This window comes from Rattus norvegicus, chromosome 3, assembly GCF_036323735.1.
Source record: "Rattus norvegicus strain BN/NHsdMcwi chromosome 3, GRCr8, whole genome shotgun sequence".
Taxonomy (NCBI): Eukaryota; Metazoa; Chordata; class Mammalia; order Rodentia; family Muridae; genus Rattus; species Rattus norvegicus.
In genome coordinates, this window is record NC_086021.1 from 119,582,902 (window position 1) to 119,601,822 (window position 18,921).

The window sequence follows — 18,921 nt, forward strand, 5'->3', positions numbered from 1 at the left end:
GCTCCTGCCAACAGGCTGCAGTTATTTTAATGTATTTACTGTTCCCACTGACTCATCAACTCTCTTGCAAAACTCAGGGTCAGGCTGAGGTGATGTATGGGAGGTGAAACTTATTCTGTGATAATGTCAACGTCTGTACTTAACAATTTGTGAACTTTTCTCTGTGTGTATATGTGTAATTTTCAATTTAAAAAATTTTAGAAAGCAAGCAGGCAAACATCAGTGAGTCGTGGCAGAGTTCCTTAAAATGCAAGGATAAAACCATCCAGTCTTGTACAATCTTCTTTCATAGCATAGGAGACCAAATAAACACGTTAATTAATTTGAGTCTTTCATAGCCTTGAAACCCAAACTTCAGTGGCAAGATGAGAAAAGCATTGTCCAGCCCAAACAAAGTATTTAAAGTCTGAATCACACAGTATTTCTATTTTTATTTAAATAATATATTTTTTATTACTTTTTTGAGAATGTCATGCATACATACAATGTATTTTCATTATATTCACCCTGCTCCTCTCCTCGACCCCTCCTCCCAGATTCATTCTGTTTCCCAACTTGCCCCAAAGTTCCTGTCTGGCTTTTGGGGCTTTTTTGTTTTTGTTTTGTTTTGTTTAGTTTATAGCCCACAGTTTAGTTTATTATGCCTACATACTCAAGGATATTGAGCCATCCAATGGAGTGTGGTTGACCTACCAAAGGCCACACATTTAGAGAAAAGGGACTCTCCGGTCCCCTGAAGCACTGTCCAGCAAGGCGTTGGGACATCTTCCTCTTCCATGCTGGAATATTAGCCAGATTGGTCTTGTGGAGGCCTTCTTACATGTAGCTTTTTCCCCCCTTTTCTTTTTTTCGGAGCTGGGGACTGAACCCAGGGCCTTGCGCTTCCTAGGCAAGCGCTCTACCACTGAGCTAAATCCCCAACCCCACATGTAGCAGTTTTTAAAACTATCTCCACAATCTGTGGTTTGAATCAATGTTAGAATGTTTGTCTACCATGCACAAGGACCTGGGTTCAATCCCCAATGCCTCAAAAGTAAACAGATACCATTATCAATCAACTTGCTAAAAATACATGACAGGCTTTGTATCAAAAATGAATATATGTCCCTGACATGGTGGTCACACCTATCATGCCAGTACTTAGGAAGATGAGGCATGAAGAACATGAGCTACATAGACCCTGTCTCAAAAAATGTATGTATAAAATTATGTGCTTCTTGTATTAGTATTTAAGAAGTATATAATCATTTTACTATAAGTAGATGGAACATTTAATAGAAATTAAAAACTAATTGTCCATAACTGGAGTGCTTTTGCGTGCCCACTCATTGATTGCTGAGTGAGGGAGATTAATAGATTATCTGTTCTGTATTTAACTGTACCACTTGACAACCAAGTAGTAGATTTAAAAGGATGTCTCTTGTTTGAAATATTTGACCTATGAAGACTAACAGAATGAAAACATCATATTTTACCCCTCATAAGATAATGGATCCAAGCATTAATTATCAATGCTTGTTAATATCTTGAAAAGAAAGATGACCAGACAAAGTAAAGGATCACAGTGCAGTTATGCAGCAATTTTTCTCTCACCTAAAAACAACAAGTGTGATGTGCTTAAGCCTCTAGACTCAGCTGGCAGCCAGTTCACAGGAACCACAGTAGACAGAACACAGTCACATTGAGAGCATCACCAAAACTCAGTCCCTCGGAAACCCTAGGACACATAACACGGATTTCTTGAAGAGGAAGAAAGCAGGCTATAGCTGGAAGAAACTGAGTAGTCAGTCGTAATGCCTGACTGCAAACCCAAACAACATAGACCAAAACCATCACTTGCAGGGTTTCAGTATTTAGCTCAGTGTTGCCCAGAAGGCATAAGTGCCAAGGTTCTGTCCTTATCACTGAAGAAATAAGCAAGCAAACAAGCCAACCTGTGAGCGCTCATTCACATCCCCTTCAGAAAAAGGTAAAAGAGAAAAAAACAAAACAAAACATTTTTTAGCTTTTTCTTTCTCACTAGTTAAAGCCTATATCCACCGTATTTCTCAAAATAACATACTTCTCAGAAAATCTCATATTTTTCCAACTTTTCATTCACTTAAACTAATTTTTTACATCATTGGAGACTATGTTTTCTGTTCTAGTAGATGTGGTTCAAACACAGATGTATGTCAGAGGAAATTAAATACTCTTAATGTTTCATCTCTGTCTGGATCAGGACAGCAAAGATCAGCTGACAAGGCCAGGAGGCTAAAGAACTACTTTTGCAATTTATCTTGGTTCCAAAATACAGTGTTACTGGTAATTGACAAGAGCAGCATTGTAGAAATTGAACCAAACAATAAAGATCTTTAAACAAGATTTAGGTATATACTTTTTCTGGTTACAGGGAAAAGAGAGTGTAAGTTAGTAGAGGTGTGCTCAAAGCCTGGGTTCAGCCTTGGCACACATAGAAAGGAACAACAAAAGTTGTTACATGACATAAATGTGTCACAAAAAGCAGAAACAAAATTTTCAGAAGAGGTTCTGTTAGTTTTCTTTTTCACTGTGCTGCCACTATCCACAACAGCTTCCTCATGGTATCCATGCTGTTTGGGTTGTAAATGAGAGGGAAGAAGCATGGCAGTGATGGTGAAATGCTGAAGTTAGGTCACTGCCACAGCCAGTGGGCATCTTAAAGCAAAATGACCTTCTTATGGTCCAGTATGGTCCTTTCTTTTCAAAGGTCTGTATGAGTGTGTGTTGTGGAGGTTGGCAGGGGTGCCTGTATGAGTTTATATACCTCACATCTGTGCCTGGTGTGGTAGAAGTCAGGAGAGGACATCTAGTCCCCTCGAACTGGAGTTAGAATTGTGGGTGAGCTGTTTGATGAGATTCCTGAGAATGGAACTCAGATCTCCCCAAGAGCAGTCGGTGCTGCTAACTGCTGCGGCATCCCTGCAGCCCCAGAATTCTTATATAACTTTCAAGGGTCCTGGAATATATGCTTGGTTCTGAGTTCATGACAAAAAAAGATTTTTACTTGGAATATCCAGAAATTCCATTGTATCTGGCATTCCTGTGTAACCCAGACTACAAAAGCCTGTACTGTGACTGGTTCCAAGCCATTGTGTTCTAGCTGAGAAGTGACCCATGCCTTCCCATAAAATTATTTCTAGTTTCATGTTTTTCTATATAACCAAAACAAGAATTGTGGTCCCCTCTCTGGAAAGCCTCTACCTTTCATGATTGTCCTGGGTCAGGATTGATCAGGATAACTAGGTCTTGTAAGCATCATTGTCTTTCTATGGTGCAAAGTCTCCAGGAACATTATTTTCTTTTCCAAAATAAGTAGTTAAACAAATAGAAGCTGGCACAGAAACGATTGTCTAACAGATAAGTTGACTCACCTGGGACCGAAGATGAGGTATCCAGCCAACTACAGTGGCAGAGTTGGACAGGATGCTCCTAATGCTAGATTTAAAAAATAAAATTTATTCTTTAATAGTTATCTAGAATATTTTAAAGAAATGTTCAAATACCATGGGATTTTTGTTGTTGTTGTTGTTGTTGCTTGATTTTTGTTTTTGTTTTTTAAACCATTAAGACATTATCATTGGATGGCAAGAGGGCCTCGGATAAAGGTACTTGCTGCCAACACTGATAACCGGAGTTCAGTGCACAGCCTCACAGGGTAGATGGGAAGACTCAGCACACACAAGTTATCCTTTGAGCTCCATATCCATGGCAAGTGGCACATGTGTCCAGATGTACACCAACACTGACTAAATTACTGTACTTTAAAACATCACTTTATTGGGCCAGATTGTAGTACACACACCTTTAATCCTAGGACTTAGGAGGCAGAGGCACATGGATCAGCAAATTTGAGGCCAACATTGTAAGTTCTTGGATAGAGGGCTACATAGTGAAACCCTGTCTCAAAAAAAAGTTATTGTAATAAAGTCACAAATGGAATCATCATGTAGCTATATTAATGTTCCTATGTAGACATTTGTCCAGTTCCAAATGACCTTCCACAAGTTAGAATAGTTATCCTGATTCCAGGGTTCACTTAATGTTTCATGCTTTTACTGTCAATTACATTTTCATAGACCTATCATCACAAAAATACATGTATGTTCATTTGTATTGTTATCTTGCCCTTGTCCTCCATCTCTGAAATCCTTTTTCTTTTTTCTTTCTTCTTTCTTTCTTTCTTGATGGACATGGTGCCTTTAATCCAGTGCTTGGGATACAGAGGCAGGCAGATTTTAAGGCCAATCTGATCTACACAACAAACTCCAGGACAGTCAGGAAGTCATAGAGAGACCCTGACTCAAAAAACAAAAACAAAACCTACAGAGAGAAAGAAGACCAGAGGAAACAGCAAGGGGACACATATGACATACATGAAGGGGAACACATGTAACATACATGAAGGGGACATATATGACATGCATGAAGAGGACATACATGAAGGGGGACACACATGACATACATGAAAGGGACATACATTGAATACATAAAGGAGATACACATGACATACATGAAGGGGGACACATATCACATACATGCATGAAAATATCATAATGTCTCTCTTTTTTTCTTCTTTAAGATGAGGTTTCTCTGGGTAACCTTGGCCATCCTAGATTTCCCCCATAGACCTAGAACTCAACAATCTGCCTGCCTCTGCCTCCATTGTACCGGGATCAAAGTCATGTGCCACCAGCAGCCAGCGAAAGCCTGTCACTTCATACAAGGAAAATTTGCAAAGAATAAGACAATATTTACAAAGAGCCTGCAAGAGATTCAGGCCTACAGAGACAAATCAGTTGAAAAAGGAAACAGTTCTCAGAAACAAAATATATTTTCTACCTAAGACTTAAGACATATTATAAAAATGATTTGGCATTAGAAAATCTTCACATCATATACTAATATCAGGTAAAGGAGCCAGGCAGTGGTAGGGTAAACCTTCAATCCCAGTTCTCAGGAGGCAGAGACAGGCAGCTCTGAGTTGGAGGCCAGCCTGGTCTACAAAGCAAGTTCCAGGACAGCAAGGGCTACACAGAGAAAACATAATTTAAAAAAAAAAAGCATTAAACTAGACCTGGGGGTGCACACCTATCAAACCAGACTCATGAGTATAAGATAGGAGGATAATGAGTTCAAAGCCAGCCCAACTACAAAGCCAAATTCCATCTTAAAAAATAAAACAAACAAAAATATATTGAATTAAAAATATCTAGTGCCGAATGGCTGAGAAACACCTAAAGAAATGTTCAACATCTTTAGCCATAAGGGAAATGCAAATCAAAACAACCCTGAGATTTCACCTCACACCAGTCAGAATGGCTAAGATCAAAAACTCAGGTGACAGCAGATGCTGGCGAGGATGCGGAGAAAGAGGAACACTCCTCCATTGTTGGTGGGATTGCAGACTGGTACAACCATTCTGGAAATCAGTCTGGAGGTTCCTCAGAAAATTGGACATTGAACTGCCTGAGGATCCAGCTATACCTCTCTTGGGCATATACCCAAAAGATGCCCCAACATATAAAAAAGACACGTGCTCCACTATGTTCATCGCAGCCTTATTTACAGAACCTGGAAAGAACCCAGACGCCCTTCAACAGAGGAATGGATACAGAAAATGTGGTACATCTACACAATGGAATATTATTCAGATATCAAAAACAAAGACTTTATGAAATTCATAGGCAAATGGATGGAACTGGAAAATATCATCCTGAATGAGGTAACCCAATCACAGAAAAACACACATGGTATGCACTCATTGATAAGTGGCTATTAGCCCAAATGCTTGAATTACCCTAGATGCCTAGAACAAATGAAACTCAAGACGGATGATCAAAATGTGAATGCTTCACTCCTTCTTTAAAAGGGGAACAAGAATACCCTTGGCAGGGAAGAGAGAGGCAAAGATTAAAACAGACACAGAAGGAACACCCATTCAGAGCCTGCCCCACATGTGGCCCATACATATACAGCTGGATGAAGCAAAGAAGTGCAGGCCGACAGGAGCCAGATGTAGATTGCTCCTGAGAGACACAGCCAGAATACAGCAAATACAGAGGCGAATGCCAGCAGCAAACCACTGAACTGAGAATAGAACCCCCGTTGAAGGAATCAGAGAAAGAACTGGAAGAGCTTGAAGGGGCTCAAGACCCCATATGTACAACAATGCCAAGCAACCAGAGCTTCCAGGGACTAAGCCACTACCTAAAGACTATACATGGACTGACCCTGGACTCTGACCTCATAGGTAGCAATGAATATCCTAGTAAGAGCACCAGTGGAAGGGGAAGCCCTGGGTCCTGCTAAGACTGAACCCCCAGTGAACTAGACTGGTGGGGGGAGGGCGGCAATGGGGGGAGGGTTGGGAGGGGAACACCCCTCAGGAAGGGGAGGGGGGAGGGGGATGTTTGTCCGGAAACTGGGAAAGGGAGTAACACTCGAAATGTATATAAGAAATACTCAAGTTAATAAAAAAAAAGATTCTGAATTCTTTTGTTAGACATTAACTATCTGTATGGTTTTGGGTTCCTTCATTAGGGAGTTGGAGATGGGTCACAGAACATGGCTTGTGTTGTAGTCTTTAGGTTTCTTTGTTCTGTTGTGTGCATCTCTTAGAGTATGTTTGACTTTCAGTTTTGACTTCCACATCTTTGAGTTTATTCTGAGGTGTTTCTGTGGTTCTTCCCAAAAGACTGTCTGTATGAAACTGAGCTGTGTGAACTGGAGAAATTTAGTGTTGTCAAGTGTAGTCACTAAGGAAATGTACCTTAGCTATGTGGCAGTAGGACTAAGGGTGGATCAGCACATGAAGAATCAGACAGCCAGGTGGGCTCAGAACCTCCATCGTTGCCTGAATTCTGGGAATCCATTGGGGCCAGGATAGCAAATAGCAGACCCACTGAAGTCTGGGTACTATCTGGGGGCTGTGGCTAAATCTGTAGGCTCTTAAGTCTACAGTAGTATAGACTCCAGGTCTTGCAGTGGCCACTGAAACCTCAGAATTGAAAACCCACACCCACACTAATCTTAAAGAGCTCTTAAGCCAGAGTCGCAGTTTCTCAGGGGACCCTGGGCACTGAAGCTCAGGATACTCACTGGAGCTAGAGACTGGTCATGCAGCGCTTTCAGACCCCAGAGGAACCACTAACCTAGTCCCCCAGTGTTTCCTAGTTCTGCTGAATCCCAAGGGTAATACTTGCAAATTTTACCAGTTAAGCATATATTTATCTCCGTTTTTAATTTTTTATATTATTTTATTTTAAGTGTATGGGCATTTTGCCTACATATGTACCTATGCACAACACATGTATCTGGTGCCCATGGGCCAGAAAAGGTTGATCCCCTGTCACTGTAGGTATAGGTGATTGTGAGCTTCTGTGTGTGTGCTGGGAATTGAACCCAGGTCCTCTGGAAGAGCACTTGTGTCATCTCTAACCCAACATTTCTCTGTTCTAGAAATGTCTTTTCTCGTTTATTTGAGCCAGGGTTCTAACAAAGATCATACCTTAGATTTCAGTCACATCAAAAGCTTGAATCTGTAAAAGTTTACTCTTTTAGCTTGTGGTTTGCTGAAGAAATTAGATTATCATACGTTCTTACTGTGGTGATTTTATCTTTGAGTATGCTTACCATGCATGTTTGTGTTGCCTTCTGTACTTCCTGCATTCCTGGAGAGCCTTACTAGATTGACTTCGCACTCTCTCGCTAAGAATACATAGGATGAGCAGTGTCATGCTCTCAGTGCTGTTAGACTTGGTCAGGCTCCTGCACTCTCTCGCTAAGAATACATAGGATGAGCAGTGTCATGCTCTCAGTGCTCTTAGAGTTGGTCAGGCTCCTGATCACCTTCCTTTACCAAGTAGCAGGTTATACTTTGGCCCTTTGTCAGTGGTTTTCACAGCCGTTGAGATGATTGCCTAGCTCTGTTATTTTTACTAAGGCTTGCAATCTGGCAGGCGTTTTCTATGTGCTGTTCATGTGTCATAAATTAGCTGCAATGTGTGTCTTTAGCTACATAATTATCCTCAAGTGTAATTAGCACAAACAGACAGCATAGTTACTGATTCTTCTATTATTTTTCTTTATATATGGTTTCCTTAAAACTTGGCAAAATTGACTTCTTAAAAAATTATGTTAAACGTCTCATGTGTCAGTCATGTACTCCTCTTCTGTACTCCTCTCAGAACCATCAGGGGCTTGTTCATGTCCGTCTCGTCCTTTCCAATGACCAGCTCATTCCCATAGATTGTTGTCCTTTTGCCAGGCTCCTCTTACAGATTTAAAGTAATATCCTGTCCTTTTAAGTTTCTTTAATTTTCATATTAGTATCTTTTGTCAGTAATAGAAATCTTAGTTTTAAATAACATTTACACATTTTTCTCTTCTCTCCTGTCAGACTGCAATTATGTAACTTTTGTACAATTTAAAAAGCTAAAGATTAGGAAGTATTCATTTAACACAAACTTTGCTGTCTCTGGATCTTGGATTCTTTGTTTGCTTACAGCTAGTTCATTAGATTCTAGTTAGGTACCTTCAATATAAAAACAACATAGAAGGGTTCATACAAAAATATACTAGATGTTGACCATGAAGAGATATACCTATAATCTAGTACTTTGGGGACTGAGAAAGGATAGTCAAGAGTTTGAGACCAGTCTGGACCTCATGGTGAGATTCTTTCAAAACCTACTACTGATTTCCAGCTTCTCGGTGTACAGAGAACAAAAGACTACAGAGTGTCTTAGCCCCAAATTGAACTTTCATATGTTACCTCAAGGCTGGGGGTTTTGGCAGAGGGGGTGTGGGGCAGGAAGATTGTAAGAGCCAAAGGTCACAGGTGATTTAAAGGAAACTTTTCCAGACAGAAGTACATATGAACTCAGTGACTGTTACAGTGTGCACAAGACGTACACAAGCTCTAGCTTGTGAATTCGTCACAGTGGGAATGAAGTGGGATATGTAATCACAGCACCAGCTGAGGAGCTATTAGCATTTAATGATTGCTGGGAAGAAGAGATTCAGGTCATTAATGATAATGACCTTAATAGTGTGACTACGCACCAGAGCATACCTTAATCCCAAAACCAGCTGAGCAACACAAACTGGACCTTATCAGGAGAGAGGTTTGAAAGGGAAGCAGTCTCAAAGCTGGGTTGGAAGCAAAATTATCAAAGAATTTTTAAAAACTATCATCAAAGATTAAATTACCTGTTATAATTGATAAAGTATCAGGAAGGAGGTCAGCAACATTGCTCAGCAGGCACTTAGCATGCAACCCTGACAGCCTGTGTCAGACCTTATAAAGGGAGGAGAGAGTCAGCTCTACCAAGTCGTCCTCTGACTTCCTGTGCACTCTTACACGCACACACGCACACACACACACACACACACACACACACACACACCACCACCACCACCACATGCACGCACGCACACACACGCACACACACACACGCACACACACACACCACCACATGCACACACACACACACACACACACACACACACACACACACACACACGCCCATACATACACAAACATCAAAAACACACAGTTTTTAATGTCAGACAGCCTTGGAAATAGCCTTTTCTCCCATTATCAACATCAACAATTTGTAAAGTAGTCCATGTCTTTAGCAGTATAACACACCAAGAAAGAAATGCTGTGTGCTTGTTTACTTGTGGGTAAGTTCAGGGTAGGGCCTCTATTGTCTCCGGAGGTATTCTGTCTCTGTATTAAGAAAAGAACTTCATGTTGATGTTTGTTTGTTTGTTTGTTTGTTTCCTAATTGGCTTTAGCCAGAATACCACATTCTCCAAGTAGTGCTAACTGAGGTCTACCGCTCAAGCTGAACTTGAATCTGAAGTTGTTTCTGCTAACAGAGGCAACATAGTTATTGCTGCTGGTGTCTTAGACCCATGAAAAGCCAATGTTTTCCTTTCTTTTCAGATGATGGACATAAGAAAGCTCGAAATGCTTATCTCAATAATTCCAACTATGAAGAAGGAGACGAATATTTTGATAAAAATCTGGCACTCTTTGAGGTAATATTTTAATTATCTTTGTATGTATGTGTGTGTGGGAGTAGAGGAGGGCATCATATTTCCCTGGAGATGGAGTTAGTGGGGTTGTGAGCCTCCCAATGTGGGTGCTGGTAACTGAACTCAGGACTCTGGAAGAGTAGCAAGAATTCTTAACCCACTGACTTAAGTTGGCTCTCCAACCTACACAATGGAATTCATCAGCTACTAGGAATAAGAAATCATCACATTTCCAGAAAAAAAAATGTTTGGAAGCATCAATCATGTTAAGCAAAATAAGCCAAACTAAGACAGATACTGAATAGTACATGTTTTTCCCATGTATATGTAAATGTAAGTATGTGAGTGTGAGAGAGGGAGAGAGAGAGTGCAGACTGTGAGAAGGAAGGAAGAGAAGTTAAGGAGGCAGAGAATACAGGTAACATGAAAGCAGGAGAGACTCATTCAGGAAGGAAGAGAACAGTCTCTAAGAGGGTCAGAGGGAATCGGGGAAGGCAGAGGAGGAGGCCACAAATCAGAACACAAGCATCATTACACATTTGTATGTAAAACCTTAACGAATCCCAGAACTCTGGGTCCTTCCTTAACTTGTTGCCCTAACTAAGCATGGTCTTTTCTGTTTACTGATTGAAAGTCTATTTTGTTGTTGAATTTCAGTATCCTTCATAAATTATTTCTGACTTTGTAGGAAGAAATGGACACCAGACCAAAGGTGTCTTCTCTCCTCAACCGCATGGCCAACTATACAAATCTGACACAAGGAGCAAAGGAACATGAAGAGGCAGAGAACATCACCGAAGGGAAAAAGAAGCCTACCAAGGTGACGCCTCACAGCACCCAGGATAGATACAAGACAGCCCATGTATAAGACGATGAAGACATAGCCAGGGCATCCGTCCATGTTAAGAAACAGCGTATTAAACACTTGAGTACCCAGAACAATTCTGAGCATTGGCATCATGGCCCAGACAGAATGTACAGTATCCTAGCTTCATATGAGAAGCCAGTTCCTACGCTCTTTAAGCTGTTAAAGTATATAACGTTTTTAGTGTCAGTTAATGCTTGACCAAAACTAAGCAGGGTTAAAAAACAATGAGACTGACGAGAGCCTGCTGGAAGGAGTTGCTTCTCTGATAGGCTGGGCAGAGGAGGCCCTCTGCTGTAGTGGATTTGAGCAGAAACCATCCAAGTGGTTAGCCATGTGAAGGACAGCATTGCAGGAAGAGATGTTAGCACATCAGTGGGGTAGTGTCTATGTACCTGGCTACTCGAGCTGTCTGCTGGGCACAAGGTTTTGGGGTGTTTTGGGTGTTTTGTTTTGTTTGATCCTTTGAGACTATGCCTCAAATATAAGACAGGCTGGCCTTGGACTTTGAATGTTCCCTCCTCAGCCTCCCAGATGCTAGAATCATAGGCATGTACCATGGTAGTGATACCCAGAAATTGTTAGATTTTACATTTCAAATGTTATTCCCGTTCCTGGTTTCCTGTCAATAAGCCCCTTATCCCCTCCCCCTCCCCTTCTTCTATAAGGGTGTTCCCCTCCTCATCCACCCCCCTTATTGCCACCACCACCCACCCCCAACATTCCCTTACACTAACCAACCAACCTTGGCAGGACCAAGGGCTTCTCCTTCCATTGGTGCCCAACAAGGCCATCCTCTGCTACGTATGCAGTTGGAGCCATGGGTCAGTCCATGTATAGTCTTTGGGTAGTGGTTTAGTCCCTGGAAGCTCTGGTTGGTTGGCATTGTTGTTAGTATGGGGTTGCAAGCCCCTTCAACTCTTTCAATCCTTTCTCTAATTCCTTCAATGGGGGTCCTGTTCTCAGTTCAGTGGTTTGCTGCTAGCATTTGCCTCTGTATTGGACATGTTCTGGCTGTGTCTCTCAGGAGAGATCTATATCTGGTTCCTGTCAGCCTGCACTTCTTAGCTTCATCCATCTTATCTAGTTTTGGTGAGGGTATATGGACCCATGTGGGGCAGGCTCTGAATGGCCGCTCCTTCAGTTTCTGCTCTAAACTTCGCCTCCATATCCCCTCCTATGGATATTTTCATTCCCTCTTTTAAGAAGGAGTGAAGCATCCGCATTTTGGTCATCCTTCTTCTTGATTGAGCTTCATGTGGTCTGTGGATTGCATCTTGGGTAATTTGAGCTTTTGGGCTAATATCCACTTATCAATGAGTGTTTTTCTGTGTGTTTTTCTGTGATTGGGTTCTAGTTCATTCCATTTGCCTATGAATTTCATGAAGTCATTGTTTTTAATAGCTGAGTAGTATTCCATTGTGTAGATGTACCACATTTTCTGTATCCATTCCTCTGTTGAAGGGCATCTGGGATCTTTCCAGCTTCTGGCTTTTATAAATAAGGCTGCTATGAACATAGTGGAGCACGTGTCTTTGTTGTATGTTGGAGCATCTTTTGGGTATATGCCCAAGAGAGGTATAGCTGGGACCTCAGGTAGTGCAATGTCCAATTTTCTGAGGAACCTCCAGACTGATTTCCAGAGTGGTTGTACCAGTTTGCAGTCCCACCAGCAATGGAGGAGTGTTCCTCTTTCTCCACATCCTTGCCAGCATCTGCTGTCGCCGGAGTTTTTGATCTTAGCCATTCTGACTGGTGTGAGGTGGAAATCTCAGGGTTGTTTTGATTTGCATTTCCCTGATGACTAAGAATGTTGGACATTTCTTTAGTTACTTCTCAGCCTTGATATTTCTCAGCTGAGAATTCTTTGTTTAGCTGTGTACCCCATTTTTAATTGGGTTATTTGGCTCTCCGGAGTCTCATTTCTTGAGTTCTTTGTATATTTTGGATATTAGCCCTCTATCGGATGTAGGATTAGTAAAGATCTTTTCCCAATTTGTTGGTTGCCATTTTGTCCTAATGACAGTGTCCTTTGCCTTACAAAAGCTTTGCAGTTTTATGAGGTCCCATTTGTTGATTCTTGATCTTAGAGCATAAACCGGATTTTTTTTAATACTACTCTTTTTCTTACAATAAAATTATGCCAATACATACAGTTAGGGCGCCTCTTTGCAAAGGGGCCAAAGGGCCTTCAAGCTTTTATTTTCCCCATCTGTTTCGTTACCAACTATTATGAAGAATTTGAACTTAAATTCTCAACAGTTTCCACAAGTCATCGCTCTGTTTTTAAATGAAAAGAATTTTAACAGTTTTAAAGAATAGACATTTTTAGATTTTTGAATGTTCCATTGTTTAGGTATTTAAAAGCATGTGGGAAGTTATCCAGATTACAAATGCCTATAGATAATAGAAGTATAGTGCTGGATCTGACAAGTTAATGCTTAAAGTTCCTGACTCCACTTTGAGATTCCTATGGTAGGAGTTGGGGATTTAGCTCAGTGGGCCCTGGGTTCGGTCCCCAGCTCCGGAGGAAAAAAAAAAAAAAAGGAAAAGAGATTCCTATGGTAAATCAAAGCATCTTTTATGGCTAACTATATAATTTTCCTTTTGTCTTACATTTTTATTTTCAGAGCCCCCAAATGGGTACTTTCATGGGTGTCTACCTCCCATGTCTACAAAATATTTTTGGAGTGATCCTCTTTCTGCGTCTTACCTGGGTAGTGGGCACAGCTGGAGTCCTTCAGGCCTTTGCCATTGTCCTTATCTGCTGCTGCTGTGTAAGTCTTGCGTTGGCTCCTAGAACTTACCTATGTCGTTGAGCTGCCGAGAGTATATGCACTTGACCTCCTGGGGAACAAGCACAGAAAGTATGTGAAAAGATTCATGACCCCAACAGGAGAGAGAATTTTGATCTTAAAATCTAAAAATTTTCACTAAGCACCCATTATTCATTACTTACTATGTAGTGTATGGTTTCCTAGATTTTTGGAAATACAAAACAAAATGAAGGTCTTCAGATGTAAAATATGGATAATTGAGCATGAAAACATTAATGTTGTAACAGAAAACATTAAAAAATGCATACACTATTCCAAAATGTACTGAAAATAAAATTGGCGGTGCCTTGGAAGGGTGAGGTGAGCCTGGATGGGATTTGGCTCACTTTGAACTCATTTTATTCCTTTCCCAGAAATCAGTCAGTTTTTCTCAGGACTTCTCTCTCACATCCAACCTATTCTGAGTCTCCTTCATTTAAACTGCTCACTCTTCTGTGTCCCATTTCTGCCCACTTTGTCCTTTCATGGTTGTTTTAGTAGCCATTGCATCCTCCCCTACACTAACCATGCAGGTTAAGCAGACATAACCTATATCATTAATAACTAAGGGGCACTGCCTTCTCCACTCCCAGTTTCTCAAGCTCAAAACTTCTAGGTCATATATGACTCCTTCTTTGCCATTCACCATGACCAATCTGTTCTCTCTGAACTATTTCATATTCAACCATACCGTCTCATTCCCACTAGCACACTGTTGATTTTACCTCTCATTTACACTATAGTAGCCTACTAGTTAGTCACTGTGCCTCTAGAAACGCTTTCTTTCAAGCCCTTTGTGTACCGTTACTGGATAATGTTTTAATTTTCTCCCAATAGTTCTTACCATATTTGTGACATTGTAGTTAGGTTCAGCCTACTTCACAATGTTAACTCCCTAGCTGTTCCTTTTGAATATGTTATACAGCAACCCTTCATAAAAATATTTTCATTAGTAAAATGTTTGCTAAGTGCTTTGACATTCAGACATGAGAAAGTAGTACAGAATGTCAACTCTACTCAGTAGTGACATTCTTCTCTTCTGCAGACAATGTTAACTGCCATCTCCATGAGTGCCATCGCCACTAACGGAGTGGTGCCAGGTCAGTAGCCCAGCCTTGAATTTCAGAGGTTATCAGTGAGTAATCACCATGTTTATGCTTTTCCAAAGAAAACTAATATGTTTAGTCTGTTGTTCATAGGGTACTGTAACAGACACTTTGTAGAAGCCAGAGAGACAAATGCTGTCTAGCTTAAGGTTTTGAGATCTCATTATTTTTAGACTACAATGCTTTAATTTCAACCACACTCTTTGCTTATAAAATGTTGTATTAAACTATCTTATTTCTGTAGGAAGTATTCCAGTTTTTCCCTAATAGTGACAAAATGTAGAGTTTTGGGCACACCATATTCCCACTAGCAAATCTACTTGGTCACATTCGATTTCCCAAAGTCTGAAACATCTTTTTGTGCATATTTTTAGATTATTGCTTATGACTTGTTTATGGTTCTTTTAGTGACACCCTCATTTTATTCTGTTCAAATTCTATTTTGTCTTGTAGCTGGAGGCTCATACTTCATGATTTCCCGGGCCCTGGGCCCAGAGTTTGGCGGGGCTGTGGGCCTCTGCTTTTATCTTGGCACCACATTTGCAGCAGCCATGTATATTCTTGGTGCCATTGAAATCTTTCTGGTAAGTGATGGAGTAATTGTGGACTACAGTGTAGAAATTCTGTGGGTTTATTTTGTCATTAGATATCAAGGTTTCTGAGATCAGGTAAGGCATGACAGCCAACCTTACCTTTTTCCATGGGATTGTCCTCTTACCGTGACCGAGCAGAAAGGTTGAGGTGTCCTTCACCTGCCTGCCCTTTCCCCTCTGTCTGATTGTCCCCAACTCTATCACTTCAACCAGGGAGTTCATATGTTTAGTACAAAAGACTTGTATATATGTCAGTGCAAAAAGTAAAATAGAATTTATTTTTTATATTGTGTGTTTGTATGTGTGTGTTCTAGTGCATTGAATACATGTGTGTAGAGGCCAGCGATCAACCTGCTGTTCCTCAGAGACATCTAGTTTTTTTATGAGGTGGGATCTTCCTCTGGGACCTGGGGCTCAACGTCTTTGGCTGCAGAGCTGGTCCTGCCTTTACTCCTCCCCAGGGCTAAGATGGCAAACACATAGCACCGTGCCTCGTTCTTCACACACATCCTGGGGGTCAAAGGCAGGTGCTCATTCTTGTGCAGCAAGTGTTCGACTGGATGAGTTGCATCCCGAACCCCTCTTTTTGATAACTATACCAATGAAGGAGTTTTTAATTTTTCTACTCATATTATAAATCTTTTCTATAGCCTTTTGAATAAAATTACTCATTTTTCCCTATTTGAAAATGTAAATATTCAGAATAGCAAATAGAAAACAAAATTAATCTACAACACAACATTTTTTATAGACATTCTAGAGTCAAATAAAGATCTGGTTAATTTGCAGCCAGCTCTGGTACATAACATTAGTCCTAGCACTTGGGAAATAGAGGCATGTGTATCTTTGAGTTCCAGGCCAGCTAGGGCAGGTAATCAGACTCTGTCTTAAAATACAGATTAAAACGAAGAGAGCAGCTCTGGACCCAGGCCCAGAGCTTCACAGCACTGGCTGCTCTTGTAGGACCAGGGCTCAATTTCTAGCACCCAGATGGCATCTCACAACTGTCTGTAACTCCAGGTACAAAGGATACACCCGCCTCACACAACTGTACATGCAGGCAAAACAACAGTACACATAAAAATAATAAAAGTAAAATCCATTTTAAAAATAATTAATATTTTGATCGTTTTTTGTTTAGCTGTCCTTTCCTTCACAAAAGAAGCAAACTATTACAGCCCCTCTACTTGATTGTTTTGAAATGGCCCCACATCTTCTCGACTTCTCTTCTTCTGACAGGTGTATATTGTCCCCCGAGCTGCCATCTTTCGGAGCGATGATGCACTCAAGGAGTCAGCAGCCATGCTGAACAACATGCGTGTCTATGGTACAGCCTTCCTGGTCCTCATGGTCTTGGTGGTGTTCATCGGCGTACGCTATGTGAATAAGTTTGCCTCACTTTTCCTGGCCTGTGTAATTGTGTCGATCTTGGCTATCTATGCTGGTGCCATCAAGTCTTCCTTTGCTCCACCACACTTCCCGTACGTACCTCTCTTTGACATAATCGTCATTGGATAGTCAGTGAAGGTATCTGGTGATGTGAACATTTTCACCAAAATTTCATGGAGTGATTTCCTATTGGTCCAATTTCCCAGAAGGAAGCTTCCTGACATACTGTCCTATTGACCCTCTTCTTCACTTCTGAAATGTAGACCTAACAGCTGTATCCATTCTTAAGGTACACCTCTTTATGTATGCTGCTCCTTGCCCCCCAATAATGATTGTGTTTGTGTGAACTATCCATGAAGGACTTTGCAGTCATAGTCATTACCAGCAAATAATGTTCAGTCGCTTTTAAAATAAAAATCAATTCAAAAGAATTCTACAGTAGCAGTCTGGAAAGGGGACTCTGTAGTTAAAAGCAGTGGCTGATCTTCAGAGGACCTAGGTCCCTAACACCCACATGATGGCTCACAACTGTCTGTAACTCCAGTTCCAAGGGATCTAGTGCCCTCTTCAGGCCTTTACAGGCTTCAGGCGTACAGAACATTCAAGTAGGCAAAAACACCCATATACATAAACTAAATCTTTTTTTAAAGAGTTACCTAAATTATTTATTTACTTTATTCTTGGTACCGTAAGTGCTCAGAGTTATCAGGTATAAAGGGAAATGGCTGTCTTATCGCATGTATGTCCCCTGGACGTGCCATATCATACATAGTACAGTAGTGAAGTGATGAATTTGTGCAGACTTCCTTCACAGACTCACCTGTTGTCTCAAGGATTTGTGACACAGAGGCCAGTTGACACTGAGTATTTGTAATGTAATCTTATTACAGAAGTTGCCTTTGAACTCATGTGGATCAGCAGGGAATCAAAGTTATTGATATTATGCTGATTTAAAACAAGTTACAGGAAAAAAAAATACAAAAACATTTTTTTCATGATGAAGAAGCCAGATCAAGTGAAGATGAATGACTTTCCCCAAAGTCAGCTATTTCATGGGACTTTGTGATTTCCTGATTGCTATTTGGTATTTCTTCTATGTGATGTCAGTAATAAATCCCACCATAAATTTTCATTTTGCTTACTTAGGGCCATAAAATAAAGATCATTTTCAGAGTTATAAAAGTTTTAAAGATTTACTTATTATATATGAGTACACTGTAGCTGTCTTCAGACACACCAGAAGAGGGCATCAGATCTCACTACAGATGGTTGTGAGCCACCATGTGGTTGCTGAGATTTGAACTCAGGACCTCTGGAAGAGCTGTCAGTGCTCTTAACCACTGAGCCATCTCTCCAGCCCTGTAAAAGTTTTAGATGCAACTTTTTAAGCTGTATCTCAACTCGGAAAATTCCATTTGCTTCAGGTTCCTCTTTGGGGCTTCTCTATTTCTGTTTGGTTGAAGAAGAAATCCCAATACAAGCTATTTTGTTTTTTTAAATTCCAGCATAATATGTTAAAAAAAAAAACCAAAAACCTTAGATAAACCATGAAACAAAACTAGGATTGTTGAGTTGTTGAAGCCACGTGGCTAATTGTGTATGTATGAAATCACTCTGCAGATTTGGAATCGTGGTTTATTTTTTCTTTTTTTTGTTTTTTGTTTTTTTGTACCTCAGAAGTATTGTATTACAGGTCTATTACTCCATTCTTGTTTATGTTTCTAGGTAGTAGAAAAAAATAAAACTGCAGTTAATATTTGTATAATTCCTCTTTACCACTGGGTCTAGGTTTAAGGTCAAAAACAGTTTTCTCTTGGGCCATGGAGAGAGATGCTTTTAAGTCTAGTCAGACTGTCCTGTAGCAGTAATCAGAAGACTTGGACGAGCTGGCAGTCCCAGGAGGCTGTGACAAGCCTCTTCACATTTCATTCCCTACCTTCTTTCTTTCTCTTCCTCCTCCCCCTCTCTGCCTCTGCCTAGAAAGAAAACAAGCAAATGAAAATATGGGTATTTGGACATATTTTAAAAATAAGAGCAGAAGTTCTCTGGGATTTCATTGTTGCTGGCGGTGGTAATGGTGTGGGGGT

General features: G+C 40.6%; 1 protein-coding gene across 4 annotated transcripts in view; it reads left to right on the forward strand.

Moving 5' to 3' along the window:
* The window catches only part of Slc12a6 (solute carrier family 12, member 6), a 99,135-nt gene that overhangs the window by 57,381 nt on the left and 22,833 nt on the right, over positions 1 to 18,921 (forward strand). For all 4 annotated transcript variants that reach the window (XM_063284594.1, XM_006234710.5, NM_001109630.1 and 1 more), the window contains 6 exons: positions 9,974 to 10,068; positions 10,754 to 10,885; positions 13,561 to 13,707; positions 14,792 to 14,846; positions 15,306 to 15,436; positions 16,685 to 16,926. In XM_063284594.1, the coding sequence (XP_063140664.1) occupies positions 9,974 to 10,068; positions 10,754 to 10,885; positions 13,561 to 13,707; positions 14,792 to 14,846; positions 15,306 to 15,436; positions 16,685 to 16,926 (802 nt within the window). The remainder of the gene's footprint in view (positions 1 to 9,973; positions 10,069 to 10,753; positions 10,886 to 13,560; positions 13,708 to 14,791; positions 14,847 to 15,305; positions 15,437 to 16,684; positions 16,927 to 18,921) is intronic.